Below are 23,765 nucleotides of genomic sequence, written 5' to 3'. Positions count from 1 at the left end.
CGACGTCCTCAGCCGGGACTTCGATCGCCCGTAGCCCGGACCGTGACAAAGATACATACACATACACACCGGTGCAAAATGGGCCGTTTGGGGGCTGGCGCAGGCCACGTGCCTCCCCCCCCCCCACTTACCTGACGTAGAGGGAGATGGGCACCACCGTGTTGAGGATGATGACGTAGGACCAGAACATGAGGAAGGCGGAATAGAAGGCCGAGTGGACGTCGTGCGGCCAGGGCAGGTAGACCTGGAAGGCAGCGCCTCTCTTGTACTCCCAGATGCTGTTGCCAATGGCCAGCACTGAGCACATGGCGGCCAGAAGAACAAAGATCTGCAAGGAAGGGGGAGGGAAGGAAGCAGAAGAACATCTATGTCCCACTGTATATATAGATACAGAGTTTGTGTAAAAGAACATTGTCAAAAGATGATATACAATGAAATGAAAAAAATGTTTAAAATAACTTTTGTTAAAAAAACCAGAAGCATTCTTATTAGGAATCATAGGCGCCGATATCCCAAAGGAGCATAAAAGTCTTTTTGTGTATGGAACAACAGCTGCCCAGATGTTACTAGCCCAGAGATGGAAAGAAGATAAAGTCCCCACCAGAGCGGAATGGCAAACCAAGCTGATGGACTCTGCCAAGATGGCAAAACTGACTGGAAAACTCAGAAACCAAGTGCACAAAAACTTTATAAAAGAACGGGGGGAAATTATCAGTTATTTAGGAGACCACTGTAAGCAGAAGGAAGGAAACACTGACAGGATTTTTATTTCACTTGTAGTCCAACAAATACTATGGACATTATGGATTGAGATAAAAGATAGAGTATGGAAGAATATGCAGTTGTAAATGTTTAAAATGGGACCCCATGGAGGGGGTGGGGGGAAGTTGTGAGACTCTGGGAATCTCTGTATATGGATTTATGTCTGGATTTTTATAACCTTGTATTTGTAAAATAATAAAAAAGATAGCTAATCCATGAAATAACCCCCCCTCCCCCCCCCACACAAATGCCAGTAAATTTCTAACCCTACTCCCTAAATCTACCTTCTACTTTAGTTGCTTCCTGGTTCTTGCAAAGAAGGAGGGAAGAAATAATTGATTTCTGAGTCTCTTATGAATAAAGTCCATGCCCCCCCCCTTTGCTGCTATTCTCAGGCCCCCTCCCCCTCCCTCCCTGCTTTTGTGAGGAAGCCCCTCAGCTGGAATGACAAGAGATGGAGCGAAGCCGCCGTTCGCACTCACCACCAGCACCAAGAAGTTCATCAGGCGATCAATGCTGGTCCTTTTGAACGTGGTTCTTCCGCTGTTTTGCATCAACTTGGTGTCTGGCCCTGGCAGTTGAAACAAAAGTCTGATTTTTTGTTGCACGGTCGGATTTTAATTTCCAGATCAAAGCACCTCCTGGGAGGCAGGAGACCCTGACAAATGGCAGCTGTCGATGGATTTGAGGGAAGGTAAAGGCAGGCAGCATTTTGCCCAAAGGAGAGTCTGCCCCCTTTCAGGCTGCAGAAGGGGCAGAGGGACCCCACTGCACAAAGCCACCAGGTGGGATCGGCTCTGGGCATCCTGGGCCCTGTGGGAGATGCAGGTGCTTTGCAGAATCATAGCAGTGCAGAGTTGGAAGGGACCCTGAGGTTCATCTAGACCAACCCCTGAAATGCAGGAATCTAGGGAAGTGAAGAGCTTGGCAGCCCCACAAGCGGTGCCAGATTTACCATATTTTTTTGCTCCATAGGATGCACCTAATTTTTAGTGGGGGAATGCAAGAAAAAAAATATTATTTAAAGGGAGCGCTGAGCAGAGCCTGTATGCATCCCAGACTCTGCTCAGCGCTCCCTTTCATGAGCCCCGAGGAGCGTGTGTGCGGCACTTGTGGGCTTTTCCCCGAGGAGGGAGAAGGGCTTTTTCCTCGGGGAAAAGCCCCCAAGAGCCGCACACATGCTCCACACAGCTCTTTAAAGGGAGCACGGCTCTTGGGGGCTTTTCCGTGAGGTGGGGGAAGGGACAGAGAAAAATAAACTGGATGCACATTTCCAAAATATAAGATAAAAAACAAATAAAATAAAACCTACATACAGATCCATAAATGATCATATAGCATACATCCAACACACAAAAACAATGACAAGTTGTTGTTGACAAAGGACAGCTGGACATAGAAAGGGTCCCATTACCTTCAGGAGCTGAGGGCCTCCTCAAACCTCAATCCGGCCCTGGACACAAGCCAGGCTCTTTTCTGTGCCCTCCCCTCAAGCTGTGGGCAAAAGACCCCTTTCAAGAGCTAGAGCCCCCCCCCCCCCAATCCCAGTGACAGGGGCTTTTACATGGTTACACCAGAGACGTTTGGTCCCTTCCCAGCTGCTCTTACCTGCAAAGATGACCAGTCCGAAGCACCAGTCCGTGTTGCGGATGGTGCAGCCCCTCAGCAGCATCTTCTCGTTGTCCAGGGCGTACTTCTCCCCCTTGAAGAGGAGGGTCCCCATAAACTTGTCCAGCTTGTTGTTTGGCGCTTCACACTTGATCTCGCCTGCAGGCAAAGAACAGGCGCTCTGAGTCGCCACTGGCCGCCACTGGCCGGAGTCCCAGGCTGAGCCTGGAGATCTGGGTGGACATCAGATCTACTGCCTTTTCTGTTGGGATGGAGGCAAACCAAGGAGCAGAGAGGAGCTCGCAGCAGGGAGGGGGCAGGATCAGTCATAGCCAGGCAGAGATTTGAACTCAGGCCTCGGTGGTCTGCTGCCAGCACTCTCTCTGATGCGTTTCCTCTTCTCCCCATTAGGAACAGCAGCTGCCCAGAAGGCACTCAGGTGAGCTCAGGTGCTCTTTGCCCTCTCACAGCAAATAATAATAATAATAATAATAATAATAATAATAATAATAATAATAATAATAAGTTTTTTAAAAAATATATTTATACCCCACCCTTCCCGGTTCAGAAAACCGGGCTCAGGGTGGCTAACAACAAATTTAAAACACTTAATTGTAATACAATATAGAAGCAGCATAAAATAACAGTATAAAAACACGAATAACAATAAAATTCAAAGTTCAAAAATCAATCTGGGGGAAATCCATTCAATAAGCATTAGATAATCCCCAGGGCTAGCTGCCTGAATTGGTCCTACTTGGGCCATCGAGGAGGCCAGGGGAGAATTAGCTGTGGGGTCTCAGAGCAGGTAACTTCATAAAATGGAAGGGGGAGGGAAGAGAAGGGAAATAAAAGATCAGGCTGAATTCAAATTAACAGGGCCAGGTGGAATAGCTCTGTCTTACAGGCCCGACGGAAGGAGGTTAAATCCTGCAGGGCCCTGGTCTCCTAGAACAGAGCATTTCACCAGGTTGGAGCCATCACTGAGAAGGCCCTGGCCCTGGGGGAGGATAGTCTGACTTCCTTAGGACCTCTAAACTATGGTTATTCATGGACCTTAAGGTCCTCTGCGGGGCAGATCAGGAGAGGCGATTCCATAGATACGAGGGCCCTAAGCCACAAAGGGCTTTAAAGGTCAAAACCTGTGATTCCTGCAGAGGGTTGGGCTAGATGACCCTTGGGGTTCTCTTCCAGCACTACAGAGCTAGGATTCCATGCAGCTCTGCCTACTGACAGTATCAGCATCAGGAGAGCGAAGGCTGTGAGGCCACCCCACGCTCACCGAGGGTCAAGGGCGTGTGTGTCCTTAGCTGAAGATTACCAGATTTTTTTCAATGAATCCACTGAAATGATTTTGCCAGGGGACTGATTTGTAAATCTGGGGACTGTCCTTGGGAAATGGGGACGTCTGGTAACCTTACCTTAGCCACATGCCAGAAGGGGGCTCTGTAAGAGTCATTTCGGGTTCACCCCAAACAGCAGCCCAGGGGGGTCAGCATAGCAACATCCAAAGAAGGTGGGGTTTCTGCACCCTGGCCCCCCCACCTTGGTAGCTCCCCACCTGTTTGGTGCCGGGGCAGCACAACATTCACTCTGTCCAAGGGGCAGGTGTGCAGGGCAGGGGGCTGGGCTGGAGACCCTCCCGGGAGGCAGCTGCAAAGCCTCTCTCCGTCTCCAAGGAAAGGGAGCCCAGCGCCCGCAGCTGCCAGCCATCTCCTCAACCCGGCCAGCCCTGCCCCTCCTCTTGCACAGCTTGGCATACCCACTCTCCGAGGAACACCAGGCGGACGGGTGCAAGCGAGGCCAGAGGGCAGAGTGGGACTAGGACCCAGAGGGGTGAAGTGAAGCAGGAAAGGACTCGGAAGAGAAGCAAAGAGAGCAAAGATCTGCAAAGAGAAAGGGGGGGGGGTGAGGGAAAGAAACAGGCAGAAAGCAACACAGGGTCCTCTCCACCCCCACCCCCACCCTGCGGACAAGCCAAGACACCCATGCCCATGCCCGGCTCGGGTCCTGTGTGAGCACACATGACCAGGCACCAGGTGCCACTCAGTGCAAGACATCTCTGTGGGGAGACCAGGAATTCTAGGCAAACCTCTGCCCCCCCCCCATGCCTGTCACGCAAAGTGCTCCACCATCCTGGGCAGCTTCCGCAGGGAACCCGTCTTTGGCTTTCTCCTAGTGGGGCAGCAGTAGACCTGCTGGCACCTTTGCGGAGCTAAGTAGGCTCCAGTATAGTTTCAAATTGGATGGGAGACAGCATGTTGAGATTCCTACGGTCACACGGGGCATTTACTGCAGAAGAGCCACACTTTTCTTCACTCATCATGATCCAAACATCCCTCTCCTACATTTTCCCACCAGAGCTCAGAAAACCAGTTTTTCTTAAATGCACACAGAATGGAATAGCAGTGCAGTTTCCCCAGGTGCAGCTGACGCGTTGTGCGCCGGCTCAGTAACATTTCTGGCCAGCTGTGACCTGTGTCGATTGCACTACCCAGGTCCTTCTCTATTGTCTCTGTCCTCCTCCTCCTCCTCCTCCTCCTCCAGGAATCAATTCTATCACTTTAACCCTGCATTTCCAAATATCATTGGCACAAAATACCGCCATTTATTTTCTCCCCCACTAGTGTGCCAGATTGCGCCAAAGGGGCAGAGGCCGTGGCTCACGGGCAGAGCATCTCCTTGGCATGCAGAAAGCTCCTCCCGTCCAGGTGCTGCTAGGACCCCGCATCCCATCAGCCCCAGCCAGCAAGACTAATGGTCAAGGCTGAACGGAGTGGGATTCAGTTCCATCTGGAGGGACACAAGGTCCCCAAACTGCTGGCTTCAGACAACCTACAGAATGGTTCATGTTTTCTGGGTCGCTGCTGAGATTCCTCAAGAGTCCAGGACTAAAATGGCCAAAGGGCTAATTTGACTTTCTGGTGTACAGGATCCCTGCACAACAGCTTCAGACAAGACAAGGCAGGTGGTTTAAGGAAGCTGAATGGCAGGTTGCTATCAGCGCAGAAGGGTGGACCTCAATGTGGAGGATGCCTCCTTTTAAATCGGCCTCAGCAAAAGAGGTGGCACTTAAAATAGGGCAAAAATGGCACCTCACCCGCCTATACAGGTAGCCCATAATAGCTCCTCCTACGCACCAAACGGCTGGAGGGGGTGCAGAATGCTGTGGGGTGGCCATGTGGGAAAGTGGCTCGGTTCTGCGAGGAAGAATCTGTCCAATTAAAAAAGCAATTGCTGGACAAAATGTCTGGATCTGGCTCTCCTCAGTCTTCACGGGAGACAAAATTAACTTGCAGCTCAAAACTCTAGTTAGTTCTCTTTCTGCTTGTAGCCAGGCTGATAATAACAAGATACTGGAAGAACTTAGGGCTCATTCACACTGCTGCTGCTTTGCCCCAGGAAAATCTGTGTTTCGGCGCTGAATTGGAACAAACAGCATCTGTGTTTTCTCCAGATTGGCAGAAGAGAAGGTTTTCTGGGGGGAAGTGGGGGACAAGGGAAAACAGCTCACACCTGGGGCTAGAAGGCACAGGGCAGGAGGAAAACTGCCTGGATCCGTGCTTTCTAGCAATGGAGAGGTGGAAGTCTGGATGAACCCCAAAAGGGGCTTCTCTGATCATTGGAACAATAAACTGTGTCAAACAGCGCTTAGGGAAGAATTAAAAAATAAAATTGGCACAAAGCTTGAAGCCCAAAGACTCCTTTGTAAGTGATTGGCACAGCTCGGCTATGTGCATGGCTAAAACGGAGGCTCACATTATAAAACTTTCTGCTCTATTGAAACTGTTCATTGCCTTCTCTATAGATAGAAGTCTGGTCTAATAGCTTATTATGTTTCTGGGATGTTATTTGGTACAGATTGTCCAAGCACCATCTTTCGGTGTCGGGTGGGATATGTCATTATTTTTCTGTATGATGCTATGTGCTGAAATTATTTTTTTTAATATATATTGAAAAATGGTTGGTGGGCTAATCTGACCTTCGGGCACAACCCCTACAGCTTCAGGCAACACTGGAGAGAGCGTCCCTCCAGGGGCAGAAAGTGATCCGTGTTTCTCTGCCTCAAAGCCTCCATCCCAGAATATTGCTTCCTCCCCACTTCCCTGAATAGCACCAGAAAACCAAAGTGATAAAAACAGATGCAAAGGGTCACACACCCCATCCTGGCCTCACACCCGTTGTTTATTCCCAGACTCCAGAGAATGTGGCCTCTGCAAATCACTTGTTTAAGCCTTGGACAAGGAATGGAAGGGTCAAGCCAGGAAGCCCAGGAATGAGAGGGGGGAACTCTGGGCAGAGGCCCAAAGAACCACCCCCTCCAAGTGATTTTGCTGGGGTTAAAATGCCTGCCAAAAGGACATTTTACAAACTCAGTAACTACTAAGCAAAGACTTTGAAATATCCCTGGGAACCTCCAGGGCCCTGAAGATGGAGCAATCTGCACCAAGAATAATAATAATAATAATAATAATAATAATAATAATAATAATAATTATTATTATTATTATTATTATTATTATTATTATTTATACCCTGCCCACCTGGCTGAGTTTCCCCAGCCACTCTGGGTGGCTTCCAATTGAATGTTAAAAACAATACAGCATTAAATATTTAAAACTTCCCTAAACAGGGCTGCCTTCAGATGTCTTTTAAAGATAAGATATCTGCTTATTTCCTTCACATCTGAAGGGAGGGCGTTCCACAGGGTGGGCGCCACTACCAAGAAGGCCCTCTGCCTGGTTCCCTGTAACTTAGCTTCTCGCAGGGAGGGAACCGCCAGAAGGCCCTTGGCACTGGACCTCAGCGTCCGGGTAGAACGATGGACGTGGAGACACTGCTTCAGGTCTACTGGACCGAGGCCGTTTAGGGCTTTCAAGGTCAGCACCAACCCTTTGAATTGTGCTCGGAAACGTACTGGGAGCCAATGTAGGTCTTTCAGGAGCGGTGTTATGTGGTCTCGGTGGCCGCTCCCAGTCCCCAGTCTGGCTGCTGCATTCTGGATTAGTTGCAGTTTCCGGGCCACCTTCAAAGGTAGCCCCACGTAGAGCGCATTGCAGTAGTTCAAGTGGGAGATAACTAGAGCATGCACCACTCTGGCCAGACAGTCCTCAGGCAGGGAGGGTCTCAGCCTGCGTACAGGAACTTATTTTTTTCCTGGCGTGTGAACACGCAAACTGCCTTAGGTCAAAAAAGGCCACCTGTCCCCCTTGCCCAGCACTGCACTTTCTCCTGTCCAGATCCCAGCAGCCCTTTGGTGGCTCCATCCCTGCACAGTTTCTGCCCAGGACTGAACAGGGGACCTCACACAGGGCAGTTGCCTTGCCCTGGGATGAGGCCCCCCCAAAAAACCACATGGGCCTCCCTGCCCCATCCTAAGTCCTTTTTGCTCTGCAGAGCAAGGCTGAGCTGCAAGAGTTGCTTTTCCCTTCCTCATCTTCAGGCTCTGAGATCCACAGGGCAGCAAAGCTCCCCATAATCTGAGCCGTCCAACGCCAGGTCCCCTGGCCCACAATGGCCCACGGGGTTCCTTCCAATTCTAGATGGATTCCCACTTCAACCACGGGCTTAAGGTTGATCTGATTCCGCTTCTTACTCCTGGTGTAGATAGACTCGAATCACAGAACTGTAGAGTTGGAAGGGGTCCCAAGGGTCATCTAGCCCAACCCCCAGCAACGCAGGAATTCCCTCGGGGGGGGAGGGGCACCATTTGTGGTTTGCCTCTGTTGCAAAAAAAACCATCTGGAGCAGGTGTGCATCCAAGAGCAGCAGAGCCACCCCCCCCCCCCGTTGGCTGGAGCGTCAGGAGCCCCTCTCACCTGCAGCTCAGCTCCTGCCCCCCCCCCCGGGCTCCCCAGCCCCCCTGCGTGTGGGGCTGCCAAGCTCCTCCCTTGGGCACTCACCATCGAAGCTGCTCAGCGCCTGCAGATCCTCTCCCAGCTCAGCCGTGACGGTCAAGGCTTGCTTCACTTTCAGGTTGGTTTCCCTGCAATGAGAAATTGGATCTGACGCAAAAGCACAAGGTCCTCCCTTCTCTCGCTCGAGTTCCCTTTTCTCCCTTATTTTATTGAAAGTTCAGAAAGTGCATAATTATATGTGCACTAAACATTGTGAGACGTAAATAAAAGAGAGAGAAAGAGAACCCGTGTAGGCGGGAAAATAAAGGGGAGGGGACCCCAAACTCTCCACTTTACAAATTTGTTATTTGGACTTCACCAGATCTTAACCTATTACAGTATTTGTAAGAATGGATTCCAAATATCCTTCAATTTGTCCGTGGCAAGTCTGTGTTTATGTGCAAGTTGTTCCTATGTTGTGAGCTTGTACAGTGGTACCTCGGGTTAAGTACTTAATTTGTTCTGGAGGTCCGTTCTTAACCTGAAACTGTTCTTAACCTGAAGCACCACTTTAGCTAATGGGGTCTCCTGCTGTCGTTGTGCTGATGGAGCACGATTTCTGTTCTCAGCCTGAAGCAAAGTTCTTCACCCAAGGTAATATTTCTGGGTTAGCAGAGTATGTAACTTGAAGCATCTGTAACTTGAAGCGTATGTAACCCGAGGTACCCCTGTATAAGTCCTCCATCCAATCATAGAAGGGAGCCACGTTTTTATTTTTCCAATTCATCAGTATCGGTCTGGAGTTCCTGCAGCTGACTGGTGGGTCGTGCCCCCCCCTCAACTCGGCCGCATCCTGCTCCTTGCAACGAGGGTCCCCAGCATGATCCTGCTTTGCACAATGGCTGCTGACTGCCAGCCATCATCCAGACAACCTTTCTCTTGAGCACTCATCCAGATTTTTTTGCACAAAGTTTGGAAAGAAGTTAGGATCCAGTCCTTACTCGTCGTTAGTTTGGCTTCATTTGCAGGGAGATTATGCAGTAATGAGCATTCATTCCATTTTGCTCGTGGGATGCTTGTACATTGCTCTAACAACCATTCCTTCCTTCCATACTTTTCTTTTTTTAAAAAAGTTTTTATTTATACTTTTCAAGTTTATACATTTCATTAGTTTTATAATCAATTTAACATTGCAAAGTTTGACTTCCTTTTCCCCCTCCCTGCAGTTTCTTAGATTATTTTTTTAATATCTTCTGCATATCCAAATTCAGTTAATCTGCTTTAGATATATACTCTTATAAAACGGCATGCTATTACAACAATCATGCCAATGTTTTTATCTGTTTGCAATATATCTGTAAATATTCAATAAACCATTTCCATTCTTTTATAAAAAGTTTGTTATCTTGATTTCTTCCGGTAAGTTTTGCCATTTCTGCATATTCCATAAGTTTTTATATCCATTCTTCCTTTGCTGGGACTTCTTTCCACTTTGGAGCAAGTAGGATTCTTGCTGCTGTAGTAGCACACACAAATAAATTTCTATACCATTTAGGTAGTTCTATCCCTATGATTCCCCAAAAAAAAGCTTCTGGGTTTTTTTTTTACAAAAGTTATTTTAAATATCCTTTTCAATTCATTGTATATCATTTCCCAGTAAGCTTTGACCTTACCACAAGACCACCACATTTGGTAAAAAGAATGTTCTTTCTCTTTACATTTCCAACACTTGTTTGATTCCTTCCATAATTTTCAATGCATTTCCTTATTGCATTCCTAACTGCAAAAAGTCCATTTATTTTTCGAGGTGGATTTGTTGTGCTGGGGCAGCAGAGCACTTTAATCCAGTCCAGTCTGTAACCAAACAGCAGTACCCAAATACAGACGGTCATTTGCCCTCGCTAGATTCAACGTGCTGCCACCTGCCTTATTGCAGAGCAGATTTAAGGGTAAACCGTACGTGGAACGAGTCTGCCCCTGCGGCTTGATGGAGGTAGAAACTGTCTCTCATGCCTTGTTACTCTGCTGTTTCTATGGGGATATATGCTCGGTATTTATCACTCCTGTTATACAAAAATCTCCAAATGGATCCGAAATTCAATGTCTAAAACTCCTGGTAGAGGACAAGGATCTAGAGATTACACTAAGGGTGGCCAAATTCTGTGCGACTGCCATAAAACTTAGGGAACAAGCTGTACTACCAAAATGATAACGGTTTTAAATAACAATTTTAGGTTATATTTAAGTGATCAAGATTTAATATATATTTTTAACTACTGCTATATCTGAATTGTCTCTATTATACCCAATTGCAATTCAATGTATTCCTGTCGTGTTTGATGATTTTCCTGATATTGTAAGTGAGTCAGAAGTGGTCTGTGACCGTAATAATAAAATTCAAACAGCCCTGCAGACCCTCAGCTCCGGTCCCCCAAAGGCCCCCTTCTTTGTGTTTGCAACTTCAGGGCTGCCGTTGCATCAGCAGCTGCTCCAGGGAGCGACAATACTCACCCATCCAGTTCGGCCGTCTCAATGTAGGTCAGGCTGTGGGGCTCACTGCTGGACAGCAACAGCACGTCTGCCTGGAGGGGAAGAACAGCAAGAGGCAAGAGTGACAGGAGACCCGGCTCTTGGGGCAGAGCGCAGGGCAAGAGGCACCACCAGCCTCCATCCATTCATCCTTCCTTCCCTCAAGAAAAAGGTCCCGGATTTTGCAACTTATTTCATGGGGCAAATAGAGCCTCCTATGCACTGTGGAACTCCCTGCCACAGGAGGCCGTGATGGTCCCCAAGTTAGATGGCTTTAAAAAGGGGGTTGGAGAAATTAATGGAGGATACAAAGTCTATTGATGACTACTAGCTAGGTAAAGGTAAAGGGACTCCTGACCATTAGGTCCAGTCGTGGCCGACTCTGGGGTTGCGGCGCTCATCTCGCTTTATTGGCTGAGGGAGCCGGCGTACAGCTTCCGGGTCATGTGGCCAGCAGGACTAAGCCGCTTCGGGCAAACCAGACCAGCGCACGGAAACACCATTTACCTTCCCGCCGGAGCGGTACCTATTTAGCTACTTGCACTTTGACGTGCTTTCGAACTGCTAGGCTGGCAGGAGCAGGGACCGAACAACGGGAGCTCACCCCATTGCGGGGATTCGAACCGCCGACCTTCTGATCGGCAAGTTCTAGGCTCTGTGGTTTAACCCACAGCGCCACCCGCGTCCCTGGACTCAGCTATACAGCTGCAAATAAAACAATTTAAGTGTGTTTTAAGTGCAATACACAATGTGACACTAGATGGCGATGGCGAGGCTTATGGAAAATTCAATGCATTCTTTAAAATGCTTTTAAGAAAAGAATTTTTAGAACTTTTAAAAATGTGTGTAGATTCCACCTCTCTCTTTCCCTCTGTGCCTGAGGCAATCATGGAGAGCAGGGGTCTGGGGTGCCCAACTTGGTAGGACAAGAGTCCTTGAGCCAGAAGCAGCTCTGGAACTGTGTCTCCAAAGGAGTTCAAAGGCGCATTTGTAGCCCCAGGAGTGAGGGGGGGGGCAGCTGGGCCAGGCAGCAGGGCTCACCGTCACAAAGTTGTTGTTCTCCAACTTGATTATGTCCCCAACTTCGACATTCAGCCACAGATCATCCTTCAGGCTGGAAGAAAACCACACTTAATCAGCAGTTGTTGTTTTATTGTGATTATTTCATAAAATTCCCATACCACTTGATTGTAAAAAAACAACAAAACATCCTCAAAGTGGTTTACAAAGAGAATAAAACAATAAAATTATCAGTAAAAGCACTAAAACATTGGAAAAAATGTCATCTGTTTTATCCTGCCTCTTATATTAGCAAATTTTGAAAATGCTATTTAGCATTTGATGGACTCTGATGCTCTTAATTCTCTGCGGTGCCTCAATTTTAATTTCAAGGGAAGGTGGGATATCAGAGAAAATGTGTCGCCTAAGCCGATTACAAATGAATCCGTTGGAAAGAGAGACGAAAGGTGAAGACGAGAGTAATGAGAAAAGAGACCCCACAGGGAGCCCTTCAGCCGGGGGGGGGGGGCTGGCTGTGCAGTGGGGCTGACAGAGACACCCGCAAGCGAATCCAGCCGCTTTGCCCCCTTCCCTGGTGGCTGAAGGGGGGGCTGCATGCTCTGCACCCCCATCCCCCACCTCTGCCTTTGCTTCCTCTGCCTGGGGAAGGAGAATGAAGCAGCCCCCCCCCCATAACAGGGGCTGCCTAGACCCCCGCAGCAGAGCCCCCAGGATCTCCAAGGCAAGGAAAGTCTGGCTCCATCCAGAGCCAGGGATTCTGGGCTCATCTGGCTCCCAGCCATGCAAAGGAGCGGCTGCTGAGTTTCCTTAATATTGATGTGGTCAATGGTGCTACTCAGAGGTATTTGTAATTATAACCTGCATGGCAGCACATCTGTGAGCGCTTAATAATTCCACACACCTGTGGCATCTTAACCATTTAACTAATTAGCGGGGGGCGGTGTTTACCTGCTGCACCGAATGCAGCGATGTGATAGGGTAATTGATCATTTTGAAAACTGTTTTTAAGTTGACCAAATGTTTTGTATGGTACTGGCTGGTGTAGAGCAGTGAGTTGCAGCTGTTTGATTATTATTTAAAATAAAGATAAGCAAAGATATTGCGGGCAAGTTTTTATTCCATCGCCCCAATAGCTGCACAAACACGGTTGGCGAAGGAAGTCCAACAGCGACCGCCTTTCTCAAGGGGCTTCTTGGGTCTGAGGTCCCAGCTCAGGGATTTGGGGGTGGGGGGAGAAAGAACAAGGGCATGGCTACATTCCAAACACACTTTCTGTTGCTCTTGAACCCAAGTCCCTTGCCTAACGCACACTTCCACTTCTCCTAGAAAGATTGTGTCTGAGCAGTTTCCCCCTTGCTCTGCTCCTTTCCCAAGGAAAAGGAAATAAACTCCGTGTAGAGTCATCGGTCTCCTTGTGTTTATTTCAACTCACAGTGAAACAGTCAATCATCCTGTAGGATTCGGTGCTGCCCCACCCAGACCATATATACTTTTTTGACACCATCAGTCACACGGGATAGGCTGATTCAAACTTCCCTCCTGGATTGGACAGCTCCTACGGGCCAATCAAGTTACTGCATTCTACAATCCTACTTGCCTATTGTTCTGTTTGTTAGTGCTAAATCAGAGCAAATGGAGAAAACCTGAATAGCCATTTGTTCCGATGGAGCGCTAAAGAGCAGTTTTCCCTGGGGGCGGGGGGGAAACTGTGGATGATGCTGGCAGCCTGACAAGGCCGTCACAAGGGGAGAGAGCCCTGCTCACCTGCCGTTCATCAGCACCTTGACAGGACGGTTGTTGACTTGCTTGTCGTTTGCATGTCGATTCTGGAAAACATGGAAGGCAAAAATGGAACCTGAACTCAAACAGGGAGTTGGAAGTTAGCCTCTCTCCCTCTGGCAGCGTATCCTAGACATCAGTGTTGACCCCTTATGTTTTATTATGTTTTGTATATGATAGAGCGGCTGGGGCAACCCAGTCAGATGGGCAGGGTGCAAATAACAGAATTACAGTGGTGCCTTGGTACTCAAACACCTTGGTTCTCAAACACCAGAAACACAGAAGTAAGTGTTCCAGTTTTCAAACATTTTTCAGAAGCTGGACATCCTATGTGGCTGTTGGCTATTGTTTCCAGGGCGCCTGCACCAATCAGAAGCTGGGCCTTGGTTTTCAAACATTTTGGAAGTCAAACAGACTTCCGGAATGGAGTAAGTTTGGCGCTTTTGTTTTTGCTATTTTGTGTTTTTGTGTTTGAGGCTTTTTCTGTTAATTTGTTTTTGTGACTGTCCCACATCACGCTGACTGCAGAATGGCCAGACCCTTCCAGGCCAGGAAGGCGACGCTTGGAGGCCCACCGGGTGCAAAGGAGAAGCTGGGTGCTTGCTCCGAAGGGGGTCGGCCACAGGACAAGCTCTTTATGGGAGGCATTTGCAGGCTCAAAATTCTTACCACGTCGTCGATGGCGTCCTTTGCTGCCGACACGGCCAGCACCAAGATGAGGGGGACCACCGTGGTGAACCAGGAGAGGGAGGAAATCTCAGGGATGAGCTGCAGGGAGGGAGAACAGACAGAGTCTGTCAGTTTGAATTTCTGAGTGCAGAAAGTATTGATCTGATGTGGAGAGATCTTTCCTATTCTAACAAATTCAAGAGGGTTCTGGAAGCTTCTCTGCGTAAAAGAAACAGGCAGAAGGTTCATAATGTTTGGGTTATTCCTTCTGGGAAGCTGAGTACAGCTGGTTTAAATTCTTCTCTTATCTCTTTCAGTCAAGGTCATGTTGACTATAATAAGATGCCAGAAGGAGCCTGGGCTTCACTTTCTCTTTCCGTCTCTCTTACTTCTGATGTGATGTTCTGTATATAGTACGCTTAGTGTTATGGTTTAGACTTATTATAAATTACTGTAAGTTTAAGTTGAGTCTTCTGCAAGTGGACTTCTTATGGCCAATCCTGAATGTATGGGATTTGTGACCATGATGCTCATTTGCCTTCAGTAGCAGTAAAGCTCTGCTGGATGAAATACAACGGCCTCTGGTCTACTTTTTGGGACTCCTGCAACATATTTAAATTTTTACTCTGCTTACTATACACAGGGGCATAGGAAGGGGGCGGTGGGGGCAGTCAGCCCCGGGTGTCATCTGTGAGGCGGGTGACAAAAAGGCACACTGTAGGGGGCTTGAGCCACTGCCCCCATGCGCAGCGCCCCGCTGCAGCCGTTGTGCGTGGCAGATCGTCCTGCCCGTCCCCTGCACAGCTCACCCCGCCCCCCAGGTGCACAGCAGGGCCGCCGCTCTGGGAGCCCATGCAGCCAACTCCACCACTGACTATACATTGGAATCTGCTCCGGATCAGTATTGAGTAGAATTCCATGACAGAGGCATCCTAGAATTGCAGAGCTGGAAAGGAGCTCCAAGGGTCATCGAGTCCAACCCCCAGCCATGCAGGAATCACAGATCAAGTTCCCTTGACAGACAACCATCCAGCCTTTGCCCAAAAAATCTCCAAGGAGGGAGAATCTGCCCCCTTTGGAAGGAGTCCATTCCGCTGTCGAATGGCTCTATAAAGTGTTCATTAAAAGGGTCACCAGCCGGCTTTGCCCTGCTTCCCTGCCAGGGGCTCAACACACCGCCAACCAGGATTTGGAACGTGCCCCATTCAAATGCAGCTGGCAGGGCTGGTGGAAGAGGGAAGGCTGCCTCCAGATGCGGAAGGGGAGCATCCCAGTGGCAAAAGTGAGGGAAGAGACAGGAGGAGGAGGAGCTGGGGAACTCCTACCTGCAGGATGAGGAGGAAGAGGAAGTAGGCATTGGCCACCCGCTGGAACTGCTCAAACAGGTTGAGAGGCAGGAAGGTGAAGACGTTGTACTTGGAGGTTTGGATGGAGTTTCTCTGCGGGAAGAAAAGGCGGTGATTGAGTCCAGGAGAGAAAGGGGCACCCGGTTCACTTCCCACCCCTTGGCAGCAGACAAGGAGGGCAGCACGCCAGCAACCCGCCCCCCCCTCCTAAGGCAGCCACTTGTCCCAAGCTGAGCCACTCACCTCCTTGACCAGAGCCTGATCTACAAGGGGGCTGCAAAGAGGCCCTGATCCCCACGGTTCCCAGACTCACCCCATTCCATAAACTCACCCCCTGTGTCCCACCATAACCTGTCAAAAGCATTATTCAGAACAGCAGTTTCCACGAACCACTCAGAAAGGTAATAACGCAATAAAATTCAAAAGAGTAGTGATCAGTTGCACATTCATTCAAAATCCCATTAAAACCATTTGGTTTAATTATTGCAACAAAAGTCTCAAACTTGATCCAGTGCTACCAGCTTTGCAAAGTCTTGTTGTCATTTACACCTCCATCACCCTCCCTGCTGCCCCCTCAACTCTTATTGCCCCCTAGGTAATCCTCCAACCCCTGGGGTGGTACCACGCACTTTGGGAGCCACTGGCAGTGGGAGTGGGGGAAGGTGACAACATTGGGGGGGGGGGGAGCAAGAGGAGCCGAAGAGAATTCTGCTAGACACCACAAAGGGTGGGGGGAATGGGAGGCAGGGTCTCCATTTCATCCCCACAAGCAATGGAGAAAGTGAGTCAGCAGAAGCCCCTCACTGTCCCTGGCCTTTGCCCCCACCCCAATAATAATAATAATTTATTTATTTATACCCCGCCCATCTGGCTGGGCCTCCCCAGCCACTCTGGGCGGCTTCCATAAAAACCAAAAATACAGTAAAATCACATGTTAAAAACTTCCCTGAACAGGGCTGCCTTAAGATGTCTTCTGAATGTCAGGTAGTTGTTTATTGCTTTGACATCTGCTGGAAGGGCGTTCCACAGGGTGGGCGCCACTACCGAGAAAGCCCTCTGCCTGGTTCCCTGTAGCTTTGCTTCTCGCAATGAGGGAACCGCCAGAAGGCCCTCGGCACTGGACCTCAGCGTCCGGGCAGAATGATGGGGGTGGAGACGCTCCTTCAGGTATACTGGACCGAGGCCATTTAGGGCTTTAAAGGTCAGCACCAACACTTTGAATTGTGCTCGGAAACATACTGGGAGCCAATGTAGGTCTTTCAAGACCGGTGTTATATGGTCTCGGCGGCCGCTCCCAGTCACCAGTCTAGCTGCCGCATTCTGGATTAGTTGTAGTTTCTGAGTCACCTTCAAAGGTAGCCCCACGTAGAGTGCATTGCAGTAGTCCAAGCGGGAGATAACCAGAGCATGTACCACTCTGGCGAGACAGTCTGCAGGCAGATAGGGTCTCAGCCTACGTACCAGATGGAGCTGGTAAACAGCTGCCCTGGACACAGATTTGACCTGTGCCTCCATGGACAGCTGTGAGTCCAAAATGACTCCCAGGCTGCGCACCTGGTCCTTCAGGGGCACAGTTACCCCATTCAGGACCAGGGAATCCTCCACACCTGCCCGCCTCCTGTCCCCCAGAAACAGTACTTCTGTCTTGTCAGGATTCAACCTCAATCTGTTAGCTGCCATCCATCCTCCAACCCCCTCCAGACACTCACACAGGACCCTCACTGCCCTCACTGGTTCTGATTTAAAAGAGAGGTAGAGCTGGGTATCATCTGCATACTGATGAACACCCAGCCCAAACCTCCTGATGATCTCTCCCAGTGGCTGCATGTAAATGTTGAAAAGCATGGGGGAGAGGACAGAACCCTGAGGCACCCCACAAGTGAGAGCCCAGGGGTCTGAACACTCATCCCCCCCCCACCACTTTCTGAACACGGCCCAGGAGGAAGGAGCGGAACCACTGTAGGACAGTGCCCCCAGCTCCCAGCCCCTCAAGACGGTCCAGAAGGATGTTATGGTCGATGGTATCAAACGCCGCTGAGAGATCCAGCAGAACTAGGAAACAGCTCTCACCTTTGTCCCTAGCCCACCGGAGATCATCAACCAGTGCGACCAAGGCAGTTTCAGTCCCATGATGAGGCCTGAATCCCGACTGGAAGGGATCCAAATGGTCCGCTTCTTCCAGGCGTGCCTGGAGTTGTTCAGCAACCACTCGCTCAATCACCTTGCCCAAGAATGGAAGATTTGAGACTGGGCGATAGTTGGCCATTGTGGCCGCATCTAAAGATGGTTTTTTAAGAAGCGGTTTAATAACCGCCTCTTTCAGCGGGTCTGGGAAGGCTCCCTCACGGAGGGAAGCATTCACCACCCCATGAAGCCCATCACCCAGCCCTTCCTGACTAGCTTTTATAAGCCAGGATGGGCAAGGATCCAGGAGACAGGTGGTTGGCTTCACTCGTCCAAGCAGCCTGTCCACATCCTCGGAGGTAACAGATTGGAATTGATCCCACACAACTTGACCAGACAGGACTCTAGCACTCTCCCGCCCCGGCCCTGCTCCCACGGTGGAGTCTACTTCTTCCCGAATCTGAGTGATTCGGGAAGAGTTTCCTTGCTGCCTCACGAGAAACAGAGTATTCCTCAGCTAACATGACATACAAAGAGTTTCCCTCACCCCCCCCCCCTTTGGGAGTAGATAAGCAGAACAAAGCGAAAGGAGTCTCTTACCAGTTAGAAATTTTAATGATCATAGCGAGAGAACAAAGAATCAATTTCTAGGAATGAAGGCGCTCCCCACCACTTTCCCCCATTAAGGGTCCCACCCACTTCCCCCCTAATCACCCACATCACTTCCGTGTCTTGCAACCTGATCTCGCAACCAGTGTGCTTTCTGTGCTGCCACCTTATCTGCTCTCCTTGACCTTGGGCTGAGTGGACGGACACTTTCCAGCAAAAGGGAGTCTGTTAACTCTCCCTCCCTCCCAGTGTTTTGTCTCCTAGTTGTTCCCCACCCAGTATTTCCCAGCTTCTGCCTTCTGTGCCATGCCCCTCTGCAAACCACTGTTCCAAATCTATACTGTCCTCCTGCTCCTGGGAAGATTCAGGATCCTGATTAGGAGCAGGGGCAGAGGGACGGCTCCCACCATTCCTCCTCAGTGCAGCCTCCTCAGCACGGTCCCTGACACCTGGTGGCTCAGAAGAGGGTGCGAGGAATCAGGGGCTCCCCGGATGGAGGCAGAGAGAATGGGGGGCCTTGCTTTCAGATCCACCCCAAGTCAAGCGCCAACAACCACGGTTCCTTCTTGGCCCCATGGAAGTGCAAAAAAAGAGAACCCCTCCTCACTTTACAGGGAGCTGCTTTTTCGGAAGCTCAACCTGCCTCCAGGGGCACTTTAGCAGTTCCATTTAGGGGGCTGCTGAGAGTTAAATGTCCCATCTCTGCTCTCCGCGCCTCTTAATCCCCTGATCCAGGAAGGTGCACTGAACACTCACAGAGCCTCAAGATGGGCCAGTGGGACACAGCACCAGCCAGGGACAGCCAGGATGCAGCAGAGAGAGGGCCTGACATGGCTAGTCAGAGACATGAGCTGCACCATCATATAGAAGCATAGAAGCATAGAATTGTAGAGTTAGAAGGGACCCCCAAAGGCCATCTAGTCCCACCTCCTGCAGTGCAGGAATCGCAGCTAAAGGATCTCTGACAAACCACCATCCAACCTCTGCTCAGAAACTTGCATTGCAGGAGAGTCCACCCCCTTCTGAGGGAGGTCAAACAGCTCTTCCCATCAGGAAGTTTTTGCTAATGTTAAGTCAGAATCTCTTTTCTTGAGCTTTGAATTGGTTTGGGTCCTCCGCTCTGGAGCAGGGGACAACAAGCTTGCTCCATCTCCAATATGACAGCCCTGAGATGTTTGAAGATGTCTCTCATAGCACCTCTCAGCCTCCTCTTTTCCAGGCTAAATATCCCCAGCTCCCTCAACCACTCCTCATAGGGTTGGGTTTCCTTGCTCATCTTGGTCGCCGTCCTCCGCACCCCTTCCAACTTGTCAATTTCCTTCTTTTTAAACTTAAATCCTGTGGCGCCCAGGACTGCAAGGCAAAAGAGGACCCCAATCCCAAGCTTATTGGCTGAACTGAGCCAAACCCAGCAGCTCTGGAAGAAGGCTCAGCTCACACGCCCAGTTCTGCAAAGTTTCTGAATGTTCTCCCGGTTACATAAACAGGATGCAGGATTAATGCTTGCAAAAATGTGGAGACGCATTTCTAGAGTGCCTCTAGGCACAGAAAGGCTTGTGCAAACTCTTTCACACTCAGGGCGATGCTGAACTGGGGTCTTAGTTGGTGCCATCAAGTTCTGGGCTTCTCCCTTGGCTGCTCAGGCTGCCAGAGAGCCCCCTAAATTTGGGGAGATGCCCCAGAGAGCAGCTGTGCTGGCTCATCACCCCCTGCTCTTGCCGCTTTTGGGGGTTCGGTCATTAGGAGACGGTGGAGCTAAGCAACTACTCTGCACGAATTGCAACGCACAGCACTGCCTCCACCTCCTTCAGAAGAGTTTTGGGTCCTCCTGCTGTGTTTAACAGGCGCTCTGTCTGACTGAGGCAGAGAGAAGATGAGCGGGTGATTAGCACTCACCTTCCGTGCTGAGCTTGCCATAATCCTCCCCCATATGACTGCTACCATTGCATGAAGTTGCAGCAGAAACATTCCCTTCCCAAGGAGACCCCCCTCTGCCCTGCGCAAGCGCTCTGCCAGAGAATCACAGCACCACAGAACTGTAGAGAGTTGGAAGGGACCCCTGGGGGTCATCTAGTCCAACCCCTGCAATGCAGGAGACTCGGCTGAAGTATCCCTGACAGATGGCCTTCCAACCTCTGCTCAGAAACCTCCAGGGAAGGAGAGTCCGCCATCTCCCATCCTGAAGCCGAATGGCTCTTGCCATCAGAAAGTTTTTCCTGATGTTTATTCAGACTCCTTTCTTGTAACTTGAAGCCACGGGTTCGAGTCCTACCCTCCAGAGCGGCAGAAAACAAGCTTGCTCCCTCTCCCATGTGACAGCCCTTGAGATATCGAAAGATATTGGATATCAGTCTTCTCTCCTCCAGGCCAAGCATTCCCAGCTCCTCCAACCATCTCTCGGAAAGACTCTGCCCCGGCTGACCCGGACTGGGAGGCAGTGAGAGTGACACGGAAAGGCATCTCATTCACCTCTGGGTGAACTGGCAGGCAGAGGCTGCAGCCCTGCTTCCCTGCCATGCTAGCTGTGATGTGCCAGCTCGCAACTGGCTGGGGGCTCAAGCAAGCAGCCGCACCTGGCCTGGGCTTGCAAAAGCTTCCTCTTCTCAGCTTCCTCCATTTCTCTTGCTGCACAGGACCACATCCTGGGGGTGCCAAGAGGGCTGCAGCAGTGAGCCTTGGCAGGAGGCCCTTCATAATGTCACAGAATCACAGAACGCAGTTGGAAGGGACACCAGTGGTCATCAAGTCCAACCCCCTGCAATGCAGGAATTGCAGCAACAGACTCTCCACTAGGAGCTCATCCAAACTCTGTTTAGACTCTCCTTTCTTGTCATTTGAATCCCTCATCCAGGGATGGGTGACTGGATTCTTCCCCTGCTGCCAAAGTCCACGGCTGCATAAGGCAGGACTCTTAAGAGCAGCCAAGGTGCCCATGGGACTAGATCCATGTCTGGGAACTGCTTAGGATAGATCAGGCTGTGGGTTCTGGTCATGACAGCTTTAGTGGAGCTTCCATGTTCAGAGGCAGTCTAGCTCTGGAAACCTGTGGCTGGGGAGAATCAGCACGGGAGGGCTATGGCCCTGCTGTCCAGCTGCCCATTGGGGCTCCCTCTCAGCCACTGCAGGGAAGATGCTGATGCTGGGGATTTGCTCCTTCCCTGAGTCACTGCCGGAGTTTCCTGGTATCCTGAGCTCTTCTGCCTTGGCCCAGCTGCCTGCTTGCCAGCCTTGATGCTTGCATGATAGCACAGTTGGTCAGAGGCTGGTGCGGCTGATAACACCAAGGCGGCAGGTTCAACCCCCTATGGGGCAGCTGCATGTTCCTGCATTGCAGGGGGTTGGACTGGATGACCCTCGGGGTCCCTCTACCATTCTAGGATTCTATGGCCTGGTCCTTCTCCAGGAGCATCGCATGGGAAGTGCTCAGTGGCCAAGCCAGGATCCCCAGCACCAGAGGCAGGGCCAGCCAGTCTGAGCTGCGGCTGCTGTGCCTTTAAGCGCCTTCTCTGGCCTCGGAAGAGGCTCCCGGTTCTCTTTCCTCCACCCTGGGCAGCTGGGCTGGTTGACAGCCAAGGCCAGGCTGCCGGCCAGCCCGTTTCCTCCTCAAAGTCATTTGCTCTCCTCCTCAGCCTGGCCGCCTCCAGACAGGCAGCCCCCACCAATTGTTCTGCTCCCAGCCCCCCTCGACCTCGGAGGAGCTTCTGGGAAGTTGTCTGCCGAAAAGGAGAAAGGGCTGCTCAGCAGAGGAGGAAGTGGGAGATGCAGGCCCTGGGCTCTCTCTCTGCCCCAGGGTCCACCACCTTGACCAACTGGCTCTAGTGGGAGGACAAGCACAGAATCCTAGAACTGTGGTGTTGGAAGGGATCCCCCAAGGTCATCTAGTCCAACCCCCGGCAATGCAGGAACTGCAGCTCAAGGATCCCTGACCGAGGGCCAGCCAAGCTCTGCTTTAAAAGACTGTAGATGCCGCTTGTTCAGAGATACGCCCGTCTTCAGCAGATAGGATGCCCTTCCAGAAAGCAGCTTTTGCTACAGAGTCAGAAAGGTTTCAGAAAGAGACAGAGTTAAACGTGGTTAAAAAAGTAAAGTACCTAGGGGTAAACATAACAGCAAAAAATCTGAGTCTCTTTAAGGACAACTATGAGAAATGCTGGTCAGAAATTAAGAGAGACTTAGAGAGTTGGACAAGATTGAAACTTTCCTTGTTAGGCCGAATCGCTGCTATAAAGATGAATGTATTGCCAAAAATGCTGTTTCTGTTTCAAACTTTGCAGATTGTGGACAAAATGGAGTGTTTTCGGAAGTGGCAGAGAGATATTTCTAAATTTGTCTGGCAGGGCAAAAAGCCCAGAATTAAGTTTAAGATATTAACCGATGCGAAAGAAAGAGGGGGCTTTGCCCTGCCAGACCTAAGGTTGTACTATGAATCAGCAGCTTTCTGCTGGTTGAAAGATTGGCTGCTTCTTGAGAACACTGATGTTTTAGATTTGGAAGGATTTAACAACGCTTTGGATGGCATGCATATTTATTTATGGTATGACAAGGTTCAAATTCATAAGACTTTTAAGAACCATATTGTCAGAAAAGCAGTGTTTAATGTCTGGACAAAATATAAAGACTTATTGGAAAGTAAAACTCCAAGGTGGCTCTCACCACTGGAAGCTAAGGCCCGGAAAAGACTCAATATGGAGGCCAAATGGCCGAAGTATTGGGAAATTCTAGAAAAGAATGGAGATAATTGGAAATTGCAGAGTCAGGAGAAAATGAAGGATAAAGTGCGAGATTGGTTGCATTACGCTCAGATTAAAGAAGTTTTTAAACTTGATAAAAAGTTAGGATTCCAGGTGGAAAAATCGAAGTTAGAAACTGAACTTCTAGAGCCCAAAACTAAGGTACTTTCTAGAATGTATAACTTGCTGTTAAAATGGAACACACAAGATGAAACGGTCAAATCGGCCATGATAAAGTGGGCACAGGACATTGGTTATAATATTATGTTTGAGGACTGGGAGAGGTTGTGGAATATTGTGTTGAATTTCACTGCATGTAATGCGTTGAGAGAAAATGTTATGAAAATGATTTACAGATGGTATATGACCCCAGTCAAACTTGCAAAAATATACCACTTGTCTGATAACAAATGTTGGAAGTGCAAGGAAAGTGAAGGAACATTCTTTCACCTCTGGTGGACTTGCCCTAGAGTGAAGGCTTTCTGGGAAATGATATATAATGAGTTGAAAAAGGTATTTAAGTATACCTTCCCTAAGAAACCAGAGGCCTTCCTTTTGGGTATTGTCGGCCAGAGGGTGTTAAAGAAGGACCGAACATTTTTTATGTACGCAACAACAGCAGCAAGGATACTTATTGCTAAGTATTGGAAAACCCAAGATCTACCCACGCTGGAAGAATGGCAGATGCAACTGACAGACTACATGGAATTGGCTGAAATGACTGGCAGAATCCGAGACCTGGGAGAAGAGAC

General features: G+C 49.7%; 1 protein-coding gene across 1 annotated transcript in view; it reads right to left on the bottom strand.

Moving 5' to 3' along the window:
* Window positions 1–23,765, bottom strand: part of LOC310827069 (phospholipid-transporting ATPase ID-like) — a 76,057-nt gene that overhangs the window by 31,550 nt on the left and 20,742 nt on the right. The window contains exons 4-12 of the mRNA XM_083702649.1: window positions 15,530–15,643; window positions 14,205–14,303; window positions 13,521–13,582; window positions 11,778–11,850; window positions 10,719–10,789; window positions 8,274–8,356; window positions 2,371–2,529; window positions 1,245–1,333; window positions 132–328 (exon numbers count right to left, since the gene is read on the bottom strand). Coding sequence (XP_083558775.1) covers window positions 132–328; window positions 1,245–1,333; window positions 2,371–2,529; window positions 8,274–8,356; window positions 10,719–10,789; window positions 11,778–11,850; window positions 13,521–13,582; window positions 14,205–14,303; window positions 15,530–15,643 — 947 coding nt within the window. The remainder of the gene's footprint in view (window positions 1–131; window positions 329–1,244; window positions 1,334–2,370; window positions 2,530–8,273; window positions 8,357–10,718; window positions 10,790–11,777; window positions 11,851–13,520; window positions 13,583–14,204; window positions 14,304–15,529; window positions 15,644–23,765) is intronic.

The sequence above is a fragment of the Podarcis gaigeae genome (assembly GCF_964106915.1).
Source record: "Podarcis gaigeae genome assembly, chromosome: 11".
Lineage (NCBI taxonomy): Eukaryota > Metazoa > Chordata > Lepidosauria > Squamata > Lacertidae > Podarcis > Podarcis gaigeae.
This window is presented reverse-complemented; position numbering and strand designations above follow the sequence as displayed.